A 17,508-nucleotide genomic window follows, 5' to 3' on the forward strand; every position below is an offset into this window, starting at 1 on the left:
TAAAACCAATAAGCAACATCTATCCCTACAGCCACCCCCCACCCCCCCCCACCCCACCCCACCCCACCCCACCCCACCCCACCCCACCCAGACTCCCACATTTTCAATATCCATCCTGTTTTTAATGTCGAGGAGAGGAAATGACAGTGCAGACTGGGTCACAATGCACAACAATGGCGTAATGTGAAAATGGTGGAAAAACAGCCTTGCTGTTTAACAGCTCCATTGGAGGAATGGAATGGACTATTATCTCCATACCCAAGCGGAGCTCTCTGCTGCTAATAGCTTCTATTGTTGAGGGATCGGCTATTCAGATTTAGCTAATAGCGATAACAAAGAACACCAGATGGATTCACTATGCTTGATACAAACTGGTGCAAGTTTCAAATATTTATAGTTGCTGGTTGTGAATGCAGAAATGTCTTTAAATAAATTCTATTTCAGAGCAATATCTAAAAAGGGTGCACATTCTGGAGAGATGCCAAAACCCTCTTAAATTTGCCCTCAGCCATGCATGAAATCAATTCCTTTATTCAACAGAGAACAAATTAATGTCCTATAGCATGTGTCACAACAAAGTTAAAACTTTTTGAAAAGAATAATTTAGATGCATGCTGGGCCAAAGTATGGAATGGTAAAGATACACTGTAAGATACACTGTATTTCCTCTCTTTAATCTCTCTGCCTGGAATGTAGTAAATTCAGCCTGCAATGACCAGATAAAGACACACAACAAAAGTGTAACAGATCAAACCTTCCCTATCTAAAACATTTCATTATCAGATCAGAAATATTATCACCAAAAATGGGACAAAACAAGGATCCCTCTGTACTAAAACCATCACAATACATTTAGTCATATAATCACAAAGCACATTTTCTTCAAATTGTTGAAGAAATATTTGAGTTATTAGAATTAGCTTATTTTTTCTGTAATATTTTGTCACAAAAATGCTACAATTAAAAATATCGTCTGCACAGTGCCCACCTACTCAAACAGTGTTTCTAATGAAAACACCAAAATAAAACCACCAGGACAACAATGACTACAGTACTGCACTGTACTACTATCCTGAGAACCTATACCTGCTTGCTTGCTGTTCCTTGCACCTAACAACAAGAGAAAACGACTGACTGAGACTTTCATTTCCATCACTGTAGTACTTCAGTCGTCTAGATCAGTGGTTCTCAACCTTGGTCCTGGGGACACTGTGTATACTGGTTTTTGTCCCAACCACAATTGCAATCCCTAGCATCCTTAGAAAAATTCTAGCAAGCTGTTGACTTTCTTCATTAGGTGCTTTTCACATTTAGAGGGTTTATTTACCCTCTGAAGCCCCATCATGTCAAAAACTGCTATGCATGCCATGAAGAATAAAATTCTCATATTCACATAGTGCTATACTGCAAACTATCACATAAACAGAGGTAAAAAAAACTGCTTTTTATCTAATCAAACTAAAGACTGAGATGAATCAACAGGCTCCGAATTGGTGAAAATGTTGACACCCGGCCACTAAAACTAACCATTTGGTAGATAATCAAGAATTCAAAGACAAACAAAATAACAAGCCAAACCTTTAAAATAAGTTGAAGGGAAAAATTATGCAATAACTTGTAGATGTGGGTTCATAAATCTAATTAGAAGCCTATTAATTCACCTAAGTCTTTAATTTGACCAGTTAAAAAATTTAGTTACCTCTTTTTAAGAAATTGTTTGCAATACAGCACAGTAAGCACAGTGGGACTTTTATTAATCATGGCATGCATAGCAATTGCTGACATAATGTGCCTTAAGAGGCTTAATAATCCCTCTAAACATGAAAAGCACCTAATTAAAAAATAATTTTAAATAAAAAAATAAAAAAGCACCTAATTAATAGCTGAATGCATTTAGAATTTTTACTGGTTCTCGGTACACATAGTTATCTTGAACTTGCACTTGCATCTTCACTTGCTGTTCTGGGAATGTCGATAGCCATGTCTGGCACAATTACTCGTATCAATCAGGTGATTATATTAATCAGGTGAATGCGCATCCTTTCCCCGAAAGACATATAAAGGTGGACGGCTTGTAATACAGTTCTTCCATTCGCAAAAAGACAGTTTAATCAACCTCTGATTCACACTGCTTCAAATCAAACTACTTTCAGCTGCTCAGCCAGACGCAATGACGTAAATGTGACTTTAAAAGCTTTATAGGAAGGGAATCGCACACCTGACTCAGTTCATACTGGGAACCCAGCATCATGAATGTTCCTTTTCAATCTGAATGCTCACCTTTTTTGACAAAAATGATAACTAGACTGGCAACTTATCAGCTGTGGGCGCCAGATTAGAATATCATTGCTAATGACTCATAAAACATGACAAATAATAATAATATGCTACTGAGAAATTAATATGCATTCTTTAGACTTTATACTTACTCCAACTGTACTATTAAAACTCAACAGTTGTGGGGTGAAGATTGAAAAAATACAGTATATATTACTGACTTGTAAATCTGGTACTGTGGTAATGGCAGAAATCGACTGTACGTTTTATGAAGGCTTTTGGCCTTCTCTCTCATTGCAGGCCCTTGAAAACAAATGTCCATGGATAAAAACTGCTCCTCTTAAACATTTGTCTCTGTCATGCAAATACCTCTTCTGGGGTTTAGTTCTATAACCGTTTCTCATCTGCAGGCCCCCTGCGGAACAGACCACTGCAGCTACGCTTGGCATCTTTGGTGGACCCTTTTAATTAATAATTCAGCAAAATGGCAGGCACATTCACCACCCCCACCCCAAAAGTAATTAGGGAATCCTTTAGTGTGAGAGGACGATGCATCAATCCGGGTGGAAATGAGCCAAGTGACGATGACGTCAGAGGCACAGAGCGGAGGTCAGAGTGAGGTGAAGAACGCTGCTCCTCTCACATACACCTCTCTCTCACGCTCACGGTCTGCAACTACTGAAACCGCGACATGACCTGATATAAACATTTCTAAAATTGATAAATACAGTGTTTACTGAACTGATATCGATGTAAACGAGAGTGACTTGATAAGCAGAGCACTTGTTACAATTCTGAAGAATCATCTGATCAGGAATTCTGCAAGGAAATATTCTCACAAAAGGTTGGCAGATTCCACTGTTTCCAGATTCCACTGCTAACCTGGGGGCATTATACCTAAGTTATATATGTTAATCTTTTTTTAAAAACTTTGTTACACTGGAAAGGGTCAGATCTTTATCTTTGGAAATATACAGGGCTCTGAATTCCCACAGAGCTGTGGACCTGACAGAGCACAGCACCACAGCAAGCTGATGATGCAGAGAGTACTTGGCCTTACCATGGACTGGATGGTGCGCAGGTTGACCAGGTGAACATCGCAGGGCAAGGATGATGCAAGCGGGCTGAAGGGTGACAGGGAGATGGACTCAAAATCCAGGCTGACAGCCATAGGAATGAGAGGGTGGTTCAGGTACATGGAGGAGATGTGGCTCAACAAGGAGGGGTAGCTCACAGGCTGGGCCTTTTCTCTCTGGCACATAAGGAGAATAAATGAATGTTAAAGGCAACCCATCTTGTTCTACAAAAAATAGACCAATAATCACATTTTATCAACAAAAAAAAAAGGTTTCAACACAAAAATTGATACTCAATGCATCTGTAGAAACTCCTAAAATTGTTTCTGTGCATCAAATTACTGATATGAATATGATGCCAAGATACAACAAAACTTGTAACTTGACCCTGCATTTCATCATCTTGCCAGAGAATGCAATCTTGTAACTAGTGATTTTTATCCATGTAATGATGTTTTGTTTGCATTCCATTTTGTGGGAATTGATATCACTGTCCTTTTAGACTGATATAGGAAGCCACCCTTCTTACATGCAGAAATGTATTAGGCTATTTTGCTAACCATTGTGGGCAGGGAGGGGAAACGACTAGCAGTAAGTAGACAGCTAGTTATAAATATATACAGTTATTATATCATTTTAAATCCAGCTAAGTAGCCATCCAGTTAATGTAACCTAATGAAGGTTAATGATGTCACTGGCCACATAGCCACGCTTCAATATTTAATTTGAATCAACTTCCTGGAAACTAGCTAGATTTGGATTTATGGAAGGCTGCACCAACCTATTTGTAGTTTAAGAAAATTAAACTGAAATCTGGAGATTACAACTTGCCGAGTAGTCATGCTAGCCATCAAAGCCACAAAACAAAGAATGCAGGGATTTCATGTGAAATTATAGAAAACACATGAAGAGGAAGAAGAAGAAGAATAAAAAGCATAACGAACAAAATTCAGTGCATTATTGTGTTGCTGTGTGCAATTGTATCTAAGTCCATGGGGTATGACCCACCAATCCATAACTTAGCAGATGGCACACTGGCACTGGCGTATGAGGGGGATAATGGTCAGATAACCTCTCAGTCCCCAATGTTCTTTATAATGTTCAGTGAAATATATACCTGTGCTAAACAACTTCAAAGTGATGCTAGAGCAGTTGGATTAAGCTCTTCATTTCAAACATAAGACAGCCACTAATAATACTGTATTATCCAGTGTTGCTTTGCTAAATTGCTATCATTACCTGTTTCTCCATCATTCATGATTAGGACGGTGGGAATAGAAATCTGGGATTGGGTCTGGTCATGTGCTATACAGTTTTGGTATGTGTAAATTTGTGCCATTCACACTGTGGTTGCATTCTGGAATGGATGCCTCATACTTCCCTAATTAGTTCCTGGCATGTTTGGCTAGGGTTAGCAAAGATGTTTGGCAGTTTTAAATCTGCTACCTCGCTAATTAGTTGTATAAGCAAGGGCAGACAAGTTTTTGTGCGCAAGTAAATAAATAAAAACACATTTTTATCATCATTCAATATTGGATGAATGGATATGAAATTGAACAGCAGGAATTTCTATTTATGGCATTTTTACTTCTTGTGATGCTGCTTTGTAGGGAATTTTCTTTTGTGAGCTGGGAACAATGGGGAAAACACCCATAATGTGCATGAATAATCAGAGGAATCCTCATTGTTTCCTGTAATTAAAGGTTTTCCAATGTTACATCCAGTGAAGTTTACCTTTTAACAATTAAGGCATTATAATAGTTCTTTGCACAATTTAGATTCAAAATTGAATGTTTTCTGCCTGAACAAGGACAACTTATTATTTGGATGATTGTTCACAAAATAAAATGTTAAAAAATTAAACAACATGAGGATAATGGAATGATTTTTGTCAGAGATGTGGATGTGGTATTTTTCAGTATGAGAACAAAGCTATGAGAACTTGGATTGAGCACATTAATTACTCACATAGGAATTGCTCAGATCACTTTAAAACCAATCATTCCTAAACCAGACAACAGAGCTCTCAATGAAAGTAATGAATTACCTGGGGAAAAACAATTGCCAATAAAATCTATGGAACTAAAGTCCATCAATAAACCTTAATGAAAAATAAATCTTCAAATTCCAATTTTCACCGACTGGCAATCACAAAACTTGTTTAGCTAAGGCAATTTAATGGCCTTGGTTTTAGTTGGGTTCCAAAGTAATCAGGATACATTTAATATAATCAGCACTAAACCTCCTATCTGACTTCTTCATACCATGTTATCAAGCGTTTTCTCCTGGATATTGTTAATTCTACTGCTAATTGTCTTGCTTTCAGTTTTAAAATCAATAATGTCTTAGGAATTACAGGGCAAGTTTAAAGTGGATATGTTAAACTCTGCAGCACATGAGAACTCGGCAAAGGTTTAATTGAAAAACTGTGTGTGAAACAACTATATAACTGCTGCACAGTGATCTGACGGTTAACCTCAATGTGGAAAGCCTTTCTTACATATCCACTAGAAATTGATAAAGCATGTTTTTGGCTTTACTGTTATAGGGTAACAGTTGTCTTCTCTGGGCTACATATATCAAATTTTATAATAGACACAGCCCCTTATGTTTACAGACATTTACATTTTTTTTAAGTTTAAGTCATTTAAAGTAAAAAATAAAAAAGTCCATACCATATAAATTCTTTACCAAGTGGGAATGACCTCTAGAAGTACTCTATATCACTATACATTTAATTTTCTCCAGTTATGTAATCTGGCTATCCCAGTGAATAATGTTATGTCTGGGTGTGTATTCTGCCTACACCAGTAAACGTAGGGAAAAATGTAATACTAATGTACACAGCTGGTTTTGCATTGCCTTTTTGACTCACTGCTGAGTGAATGATGCGTTTTGCATTCTTACTTTTTATACCACCATTAAAGTTTTTTTTTATGTTGTGTGCATGCACCTAAACTCAAATAACCATAGAAATGTGATCTCTGAAGATAAATCAAAGCATATTTCATATGATCTCATTCCTCTTACTTGTTACCAGGAGTTGGGAAGGGTTGAATGCTGTGAGAACTATCATTCTACAGCATGGTGCTTAACCTAATGGCTTTCATAAATGCCTGTCTATGTAAATGCATCACACATCTTTAAAAATCCATGCCTTCTAAGTCAGCCAAGATTAGCATGTCCACTGAATAATGAAAGTGCTTAATATATAAAATACAGATAATGCAAATGCTTTTAGATTCATTTCAGGTTCTATGTCATACATTCTTTTTGCTTTTGATCAACAAATCATTCCATTTACCACATTTGCAAAATAACTTAACCCTTCAAAGTGACTTTGAAATGGTGACTTGTCATGGTGACATTGTCTTCCATGTCTTGTCATTATGATTTTTACTGTGTGTATGTCAGGTCCCCCTTGAAAAAGAGATGCTGATCTCAATGGGGTTTCCTGGCAAAATAAAGGATAAATAAAATACATTTTTAAAAAATATCAAGAGAAACCTACATAAAACCTGGACTGTTATTTTAAATATGAATTGAAACTGGATTTACGGCTTTAAAACATTTTATAAAACTAGAAAATAATAAACTTTGTGGCCTGGACTACATAAAAAATTTTCCTTAACTTTGACTTGTAGTGAAATGCATAGTGATTTTTTTTTCCTGCTCAAATACCTTTTTGTGAGTTCTGTGACCAAAATTAATTTGGCAAACATTTGTAACAGACATTTGTAACAAAGACAAATTCTGACTGAATGCAGGCCTGTGTCATTAAACTTCAATCATTTCATTTTCTGTCCTTAGGTGAGGAATGACTTTGTGTTCATTTCGAATGTGTGTGGAAATTCTATATTGACTGTGACGTGTCAATGACAATCTGTGGTTTAATTTGTGGTACGGTTTGTGGCTACAGTTCCTCCTTTAGCTCCCATGTCAGCTGGCTTAGGGTACTGTAAGCGCTACCTCGTCCAGCTGGTTTCGCTTTTCCAGGAGGAGACGGAATAAGTTTGCTGTGATCTTGTTGTCTTGGACGCCCTGGCCCAGTCCTCGATTGTCATCTTGCATCAGTCGCCGATCCATGATGACCTCCACCTGCCCTGTGGGGAGAGGTGAGAGAGGTGCACTCATTACTGGAGCTTTGCCAGATAATACAGGGCACTGCTGAAACCCAATACTGTTACTAGATCTTAGGATTTTCAAAGGGTGACCTCACCATAAAGGTATAATTTAAATGTTTTGTTACTCACCATTAATGTAGATGGGTTCATTAGTTTAATTATGAACATGACTTAAAATTGTTTTGTGGACACATGGCCTATGTCAAGCTACCCAATATTTAATGAGTTATCAAACACCCATATCAATCAAGTGAAAAAGTAATTTCTTGAAAATTTAATAGACAATTAGGTTCAGTTGATTGAACACAGCCAGCCTTGATTGCAGCCAGCCCTGTTGAACTGAACCTCACTCATACTGAACCATACCACCAGAATGAATTAGTCACTACAAAGTTTCTACAAGCACACTATGCCACAATCAAAAGAAATTCCAGAAGAGATTAGAAAAACAATGTTGTTGAAATCTATCAGTCTGGAAAGGGTTACAAAATCATTTCTAAGGCTCTGTGAGCCACATAGAGCCATTATCTCCAAATGGAGAACACTTGGGACAGTGGTGAATCTTCTCAGGAGTGCCTGGCCTACAATAATAACTTTTAGACTTGAAAACGCAACAATTAATGAACTCCGAGTGTGTTGCAAGTCTAAAAGTTAATATTGTAAAAGGTTTCGTTTACAAATATTAACTTTTAGACTTGCAACACGCCCAGAATTCCTTAATTGTGATGATTAATTGCAACTGTTCTGATATCACATCATGGTTTCCAACTTAACTTTCCTAATGGCTGTTTTGTTTCCTGCAACTTGGATATGTACGTATCGCTAGAAATGTTGATGGGTCCACATTTTCTCATATTAACCTTAAATACTCAAAGGGTGCTTCTACAATATGAACGCAAGACAGCTTCCCTTATAATGATCATACTGCCTGCATTACAATGGTGAAATATAATTTAATAATTGCATTAAGTACATTTTAATGTCTTTTTAAACAGGTGTTTTAATTGTTCAACCCATTTAATTATGGTGGATAAGAAGAAAAAATGGGCTGAATGTTGTCAAATAATTTTTTTAATGTAAATATGCAGTCATCTTTAGGTGCTTCCAGAAGGAACAGGCGAAGATGTATAACAAAATAATTTGTGTAGATGGGATCACTGACCTATTTTTTTGGAAGCTAAAATACCATAGAGTTAAACACATGCTAGTATTTTGGCTTTGAGTGGCTCCACTTGCATCAAATTAGAGAAAAAGAATGGCCGCATTAGCCGAGCTGAAGAAGCACAAGACGATACCCAGACAGATGTACCGCCAGCCTCTAAGTGCCAGAGAAGCATCCCCTCTCCCTCTCTCTCTCTCGCCCGCTTGCTCATAAACATGCACGCACGCAAGCACGCAAGCACGCAAGCACGCACATGCACGCACGCGTCTGCTTACTTAGTATTTTGTATGTATTGTCATATTTATTAAATCATAACTGTAAAACTGGATGTTTTTTTTAAATAGGACATTTTCTATTTCAAACAATCTAAGCCCAAAATGTTAATGTCTAGCCCCGGAGTTTAAAATCAGATTTTGAACCAGACCGACAGTACCTGGCCTGAAATCTGGAGCTCTAAAGTGTAAGGAGCACTGGGTCAGAAGCAAATGCCAAATGTTTGGTAAGTGCAGCGAACAGACTGTGCTTAAAAAGGCGGTGCTTGAAAGCCGGTGCTCACCACTTTTTAAGCTGGCCACTCCGAGGGACTGGCCAGAGAGCAGGGTTAGTCGAGCATTGGGGTCCTGGATGTATGCCATTGTGGTCATCGGGTAGAAATTTGCTTGAAGTGGCAGCTTTGCCATTGTTTTTCTGGGCTGTATCTGTAATTAGAAACAAAAAATAAAAATAAATAAATATGGTTGTGCATTTAATGGCATGAACCAGATGTGCCTTATCTTAACTTTAAAAGGGGAAAAAGGCTGTGAAGTTCACATGTGACGTTCTTCAAATTTGCATGATACAACTTTTTTCTGAAAGAAACTAATTAACATTGATTACAGTAAATCTCCTTTAATCCCTCAAAGCAAGTCCAGAAAGCCAACAACTTGCAAATGAGTGTTTTGGAGAAATACTCTTTCCACAGACTTAGCAACAAATCAGATCGCTGCTAATGTTGGCTCCCAAGCATGTTTTCCTATAGACACTGTAACTAATCCTGTTACTCTTTTTTCGTGTTCATGCATTTTAACAATCTCATTTTTGGGGATTATCCTTCGCCATTCGTTTTTTGTTTCAAAATGGATCTTGCTGCAAGAAAGAAGAAAAAAGTACAAACAGAAAAGGCCCTGCAAAACTTTTTTTCAGTCTTTTTTTAAAATTAAAGTTTCAAAGCAACTTGAAACAAAATAAATCCTTGAGATGCTGATATTTCAAAATGGATTTATCTGTGCTGCCCGCAACACTACAATATTATCTCACTCCACATCAGGGGCGACATAGCTCAGGAGGTAAGACCGATTGTCTGGCAGTCGGAGGGTTGCCGGTTCAAACCCCACCCTGGGCATGTCGAAGTGTCCTTGAGCAAGACACCTAACCCCTAACTGCTCTGGCGAATGAGAGGCATCAATTGTAAAGCGCTTTGGATAAAAGCGCTATATAAATGCAGTCCGTTTACATCATGTTGTTTTGCCATTTGCTGAAGTGTCAGACCCCTATGCTCTCATGTGTGTAACTGAAATTTAAACATATACAAAAATTTTCATGTTTTGAAAACATGAAAATCCTAAGCTGGAAAGAGAAACAACGCATTATACAGTATTTCAGTACCACAAAGTATAACTGAGTGGAAAATGCTTTGTTTGAACCAGAGTTCAGAATCCCTGATTGAAATTAGCAACTTCTCCTCGACTAGAACCAGAACCAGGCAGAACAGTAAAGCTTGGGTTTGCATTGATTTTCCATTGTCTTGCTGGGCTTAAATGCATTTTACTGTTGGGTCTAAATGTACAACCTCATGACAAACTCTAACTTATGCCGACACAACAGAAAAGCCGAAGGTACAACCATGGGTTAATAAAATAACATGGTGAGAGAAGCACTGCCATCTCTGTTCCAGACCAGTCACTGAGCAGTCATCTACAGCTATTGTAAGTGGGAGGCCTCTCTTTGGTGGCATTCTACCTGTTACGTATTCAGATGTAAAAACAGAAACCATATTAACATCAGGGCAGCTTTTCCAATCCTCAGCCGGTTTGAGAAATATAATGAACACATTTATGACCCTGTGACCTCATTTACTTATAAGTCTTGCCCCTACCACATATATATATATATATATATGAAGGCATGTTGATTTACATTCCTTTGCCTGTGCAACCCCCAACTCTTCAGAGCTGGTGGTTATGTACAAATTCCTGTCCACCAATGACAAATTGAGGAGGCATCTGATAGGGAGGGGCTTTGAGAATTCTGACATGCTGACTATAGTGTCCAGGATTTGGGCCATACAGGAAGCTATAAATGCACACAGCGTTGTACACACCCCCCTTTGTGGATTCGATTAGATTTCTGTTCTGTATCTCAGAAATAAAACCTTTTTACTGGGGATGGATATTGACAAAACAGAGCCCTATTTTGATGACAAGACTCACACAGAGATGCTACCCCATCCACGTCCACTGCTCTGTGTGAATCCTCACCACATGGATCCACACCAGCAGCCTGTTAAAACTGAGCATGCTCCTCCGTGTTGGTGAGATACAGTTCCCCTATGGTGACTCACAAATGAACAGAACAACAGTGCCCTGAAGGCACATGTTTGTATTCCTGACAAACTGTCTTGTAAGTCCAGCTACAGCAGAAGACAGATGTACTCTGAATTGTTCAGAATTAAGCGATTCCCTCTCTAGCGTCCAGGACTTCAGGATGACTCAAATATGTCCGTTGGGCTACATATTTACAGACACATCTTGAAATAAAGCCCATGCACAAGGTGTAGCAGTAGGTCATTCCAGTTAGTTGCTTGTTGTTTCTGACGCAACCGTTGCCTAGCCGCTTGCTGTCCTTGAGGTCAAGTGTAAGGAAGCCAATTCCCAACAGATGGTAAAGGTCGAGAGCTTTATCCTATATTTTTTTATTGACAGCACTAATGGGACTGAAACGAGTGGTGCCACTGAAACAGTCCCCCCTCGCTGCAGCCAACACCCTTAGAGGCTGTATCTAGTCAGAAAAAGCTCTCTGGCTGGACCTAGTCAGAGAAAGCTCAAGAGTTTGCCAGCACAACTTAAATTCAACCATTAACACAACAGTAATAGAAAGCACAAGAGCACATGAATCTCTTTTTTTCCCACAGACTTACTGTTAAATACATGCTGTGTTTGAAATTAAATTCAATGCACCATCACAACAAACTTTGCTGCATTAGCAAAAAGTTACAGCTTTAATGGTGCAACAGTAGTTTAACCACACCCACATACGGTGCCTACTGGTGCTGGAGCAAAAAATTATAAAATGTAGAGAATATTAAAAATCATTAACACTATATAGTGACAAAGTAGAAATGCATTTGTGTTTTTCATCTTTTGAGGTATTGACTCTAGCAACAAAATGATAGAAATAAAAAACACAATCGTACAAAAGTATTTTCACTGCCCTGCTTACAGTAAATGCAATAATTCACAACTTCAAATATGAAATGAGGAACCTTAACCCCTTCTGTATCACGCCCATTTTTAAACACAAGTCTGAAAATGATGTACCCAAAGTAAAATGGTTAGTATTATTAAATCCATTTGACTACATGCATAATCCTGGTCTCTTCTGAAAGGAGTTTGTTTTCCAAGAGTCAGAAACAGAAGCTCAAACACAGTGGAAGTGGAAGTTATTTTCTCACCTAAAAGATGTTTTTTTTTAATGGATACATATTCTTGTGGGTGTGCCTGGTGGGTTTAGAAACAAAATGGAGCCACAGCCACAACACTGGACAAATCCTGGTTTAAATTTGATGACAATATCACTAAAACGCATTCCATTGTTATGTCCAGGTGGGTTTCCAAAAAGGCCATTTGGAGACTCCAAAAAGACACTTGAAAACCAAATGATATTATAGATGCTTAGAGGTAAAAAATAATATATATTGCATATAATGTGCTAGTGGAGTTTCACAGAATTCAGCTTGCTTTCCCCCCTGCCTGTCACCCCCCCCCCCCACCTCTACCTCTACCTCTCCCCCTCATCCCCTCTCCACCTACCTTTCCTTGCTCTCCCCTTGCCACCTCTAGCAGCAGTAGGTCTGGAAGACTGTAATAACTACATTATATAGCTAGTTTACTAATCTACTGATTGAGGTCCACTGATTGAAGTTTGCAGCTATAATATCTTGCCACTGGCTGGCTGTGTACTGGGCAGAACTTCCAGGTCGAGTCATTGCTGGCACACGGTGGGTCCCCCCCTGGAAATACTGAGGGACTGCTTGGCCAGTACTCATCAGAGAAGCTTGTACTGTAGCAGGCAGGTTTTATTCCAAACAATCTATACAAACAGGAGATAACATTTCTTGGTACCAAATACTTTTGGCATACATGCAACAACAAAACGTAGAACAATTATAGTTCCTCAGGAGAATTGCTAAGTAAACAATAGACATTCTGTCAATGCGTCTTTGAGTTAGCATGTTTTTGGGACTGAAAATTATTGTGGTGAGGATCCCCAAGCTTGTTTTGCTCACGTTTCAAAATAAGGAACCGTTGTTGCTAAAACATTGGCAGCGTAAAATAGTTTAGAGAGAGAACCCTGATTTTTAACTCTTTTAAATGGTATATTGTGTGTCAAGATTTAAAACTAAATTTAAAAAAAAAACAACAGAATAAATGCACATAAACCAGGCCGGCTCAACATAAGGGGTTAATAATGTTCAGTTTTCTTATCCTTTCTTTGTTGATTTCCTCAAAGGAAAAGGTAATTTCCTCTAGTTCAATGCAGAGCTTCTAGAATACATTTAATTTTCTTTCACCATCAGGTGAATGCATCACAAAAATGCACCTGCAGCAATCAAATAAAACAACTCAGAAAGCTAAAAACAAAGCGATGTTTGGCCATTGTGTGTCCTTTTTGTGCCTACTGTGATGCTGCATGAGCTGGAATTCCACTTCATCAGACAAACCACTGAGTGAAAAACATTGCGTTTGCCATGCACTGTATTTAGGAGCCTGTGATGAAGAGAGCTTATTATGGAGACAAACTATAATATCTAATTGGGCTTTTACACACTTTCCAGAAGAGAATATGTAAGTAGTTCTAAGGGCATTCAGACTACAGGATTCATGTCGCTTACTGTTCCAGTGCATTATATTTATTCAACAAGAGGTTAAAAGCATATCCATAAGTCCTTTCAGTTAAGATGCAACTCCTCTGTACCAAGAAAGGCACTACAAGTATTTAGATTGCTGAGGGAACGAGGGCTGGAGTTTAATCAAAGCTTCAACTTGTCACCTAATCACACACTGCCAGCCAGATAACCGCTGTTTTTTAACCTGTGGGACAGGCATTTTTTTCTGCAGGAGCCACCATCAGCACTGCGATTGAACTTTTTGATTAGTGGGAGGGACAAACCTCTGATTTGACCTGGCTGAGTTCCGGCCGCTATCAAATGAAAATGCGCCGCCCAAAACTGAAATGTCTAGGAATGATTTCAAAACGAAGAAAGAACAAAATCACGGTTCCACGTTTTCCCCCAATTGCGCTAAATTATGATTACACATTATGGTGTGAAATGATGTAGAGAAAATGTGTGCATAAACACAAATTAGTTAACTCAGATCAGAATCAAACATAGGCCCACCACGGGAGTGATATTTTATCTTCGTCTAATTCATGGCCGACACATCTTGCTGAATATTTTCTGCTATTGTATGGGTGTAATGGAGCCATTTCTATGGTCCCTTTGTTTCAAACAATACAGTTCTACCAGGTTTCAAAGCACACCATTAGCAAAACTGCTTCCTCAGCAGAGAACCTGGCACAAAACCCCATGTCCAGCACTAGATCACAAGCAGATAGTTTCATGCCCACTATTTTCCCTTTAGTGGATCCCCACAACAAATACCCCATATACTCGTAAACTCAGATTACAGAGAATATATTCCACGAAAAAAATGGTTTCACTACATCTGAAAACACAGTAAAATTGTGGTTATCACTCACTTAACCGTAATGTTATTTGGCAGAGCCAAATTATATTTTTAACACTGATGCTCCACATACCATTAAGTTATGTACAGTGCAACACTGCGTGTCTTCAGCTAATTAGCAGCTAATCAACCACAGAGCCTTTTAGCGCTTTTGGTGAAATGTTGATATCCGTCTCTTGGCCATCTCCCGCCGGTTTTCGATCTGTGCTCGTGAGATCAATCTTGCCGCAGCGGCTGTATTACATTGTGATTACCCTGTAGCGCTGGCGCAGGCAGCTTTGTCTCCTTTTGTGAAGTGACGCCAACCAAGGCACCACAGGCTGTGAGGGTTACAGATCTAATTCCAATGCCCCGCACCCTCCTGCACACAAAGACACAACAGGGCCAGCGTGCGCTGTCGAAAATGAGAAACTTGAAAAACCCTCACAGGACCTTCATTTACAAAACATGTTGCATTCCTTGTCAGCATGATTTCAGGCAGGGTTAATAACCTTTCTTCTGTTTGGGGAGAAAGAATATACAGGACACCACATGCCTGCACCTGTCGATTAATTGGTGTCCTTCTGTTCTCTCCACAGTGTGAAGCAGAATTGCGTCTGAGAGTATTATATTTGCTCTGCTGTTGTTCAAAAGGATTGTGCTTTGAGAAAATAAAAACAGAGGGAGACTGTCTGGCTAAATGCACCATCCATCTATAAACACGCCTTGTATGGACCAAGGAATGCACATCGGTATGTCCAACAACGTACTTTCCAAGGGGTTTTAGTATTTTCAAATACATGACAACTTATTACTAGTACTCAGTAAAAAAAAAAAAATTTTTTTTAAGTATGTTTCCAGCTGCATGTGTATAATTGTTTTGGCTCGTTGCTTAAATGATTCTCACCAAAAAAATACCCAAATGTTCTAAAAGGAGCTGATCGGTTTAAACCAATCAGCTGTAAAGCTGAATGTAAACAAGCTGCCTCATATGACAAATAACAATAAACGTACGTGTGTGTGTGTGTCTGATTGGCCATGGATCAGCCTTTTGGGAAAAATCTATTTAGTGCATCCCTGGAGACATTCATCCATACCCTTTCCCTGGGGATCTACATATATTTTACTGGAATAGTAAAATATAATCAATTTTAACACCTCATGAACACATAAAATAATAATGGTAGGGCGGACAAGTGATTTGTTTTCTGAAAAAGAGCACCTTGAAGTACTCCAGGCTCAGACAAACATGGCCGTCAAGAATTGGTCGTTGAAAAAAACAAAACAAACGCATTGCCTCTGCACTGGGTACCGTCTGACACCGCATCCCAATGTCCCGGGGGGAAAAGGAACTTTCATTTCAGTAAATACAAGACACTGGATATTCCGCTTCATCATTACCCTCCATTACCCAAGGCACTAACAGGCTGGTCTCCCAGGAGCCAAGCTCCATAAATCTCCCCTGGATCCAACTAACTGGGATGAGCTGTGCAGCATTTCGCATTTCATAGAATCTACGTGAGGAGACGGAAAATGCCACAAATCAAATCACACTCTCTCTCACTTTCCTTGGCTTTCATATTTACACCTGTACAGATCTGCCTAGTAAGTGTATGAATGCCCAGACTGCAATGCCAGTCTTATTATGCTGAAAGTAAGATTTGCCATTATTTTTTCCACTCATTTTCAGTTGAGCATTCTGACTTTTAAAATTTTTTCTTATGTAATATAAGAAATGAGTATGAACCTTATGAACCACCAATCCAGAAAAAAAACCTGAAACATTGCATGATACTAACCATTTTAACTGGAGATCATTTTAGCTCTGCCCTGCTTAGATTAGTACGAGTGCTCTATTTGTATCCTTGCTTAGGAAAGCACTAAACCATTAAACCCTGTTTTGTTTGATTATGTAAACACATGCAAGCAATGATGCAAGCCGAAAGATTGTTCAAGAACTCCAAACCTTTACAATTCTATTAAATCACTGATGCAATTTTATTTTGACTGTTACACTACATTATATAGTTAATACAGTTTATATTGTTAAATCAAAGTTCCAACTTTTGTGGTTAAGTATCTTTAATGAGACTGCCTATTGATTTTTATTATATACCTACATCTGTATTTATTATACTTCCCACATGTAAAAAAAAAAAAATCCCAAAATTAATTTCTCAACAGACAAAAAGCAATCAAGCAGTATGAACAAAGAGCATTTAACACAGGGTTAGCAGCACTCTATATAATGCTCCTCATACATAGCAAGGCCGCACATGAGATGGCTAAACAAATTTTATGAACGGAAATTTAAGTGATAAACTAAGATTTGGTGAATCTATTTCTGGGACACATTATGCGACAGCATTTCTACTGCACAAAAGACTGTGTCCAGGTTTATTTTTTATTTGCAGTAAATAATGGTTGTCCGAACAACGGTCCCTCATTTGACCTCAGCTGCATGAGGACCAGGCAGGCTTCAAAGCACCTCAAAACCACACCTGTGTTCCGGAACAAAACGTTTAATTTAGTCATACGTATTTAAAATAAAGTATTCAGATACTCTGCAAAAACTGGGAGTTGGGTAACTGTTATGAGCAAAAAAAAACAAACAAAAAAAAACACCACTGACAGCCAAAAACTCAAAAAACACAGGTGTGCATTTCACCACCATTTTTTCAGCACACAGAATACAAATTGTTCACCTGTCTGCTTCCCCAGCACTCAGAGGGTACAGCTAAAGGTTATGTTTACAAATCACATTTTTTCAACTTTTGGCTGACTTTTGCCTTACATTAATTCCGATGTTGTTTTTAACCTTGCTCAAGGACTGTGGATTGGGTCCAATTTTCAGCATTTTAAATGTTAGGAGCTTTGGGAAATCA

At 38.5% G+C, this 17,508-nt stretch overlaps 1 protein-coding gene across 2 annotated transcripts in view; it reads right to left on the minus strand.

The window, feature by feature from the left end:
* man2a1 (mannosidase, alpha, class 2A, member 1) overlaps nucleotides 1–17,508 on the minus strand; it is a 114,087-nt gene that overhangs the window by 6,126 nt on the left and 90,453 nt on the right. For both annotated transcript variants that reach the window (XM_035390370.1, XM_035390371.1), the window contains exons 18-20: nucleotides 9,196–9,337; nucleotides 7,323–7,456; nucleotides 3,338–3,529 (exon numbers count right to left, since the gene is read on the minus strand). In XM_035390370.1, coding sequence (XP_035246261.1) covers nucleotides 3,338–3,529; nucleotides 7,323–7,456; nucleotides 9,196–9,337 — 468 coding nt within the window. The remainder of the gene's footprint in view (nucleotides 1–3,337; nucleotides 3,530–7,322; nucleotides 7,457–9,195; nucleotides 9,338–17,508) is intronic.

Source organism: Anguilla anguilla, chromosome 14, assembly GCF_013347855.1.
Source record: "Anguilla anguilla isolate fAngAng1 chromosome 14, fAngAng1.pri, whole genome shotgun sequence".
Lineage (NCBI taxonomy): Eukaryota > Metazoa > Chordata > Actinopteri > Anguilliformes > Anguillidae > Anguilla > Anguilla anguilla.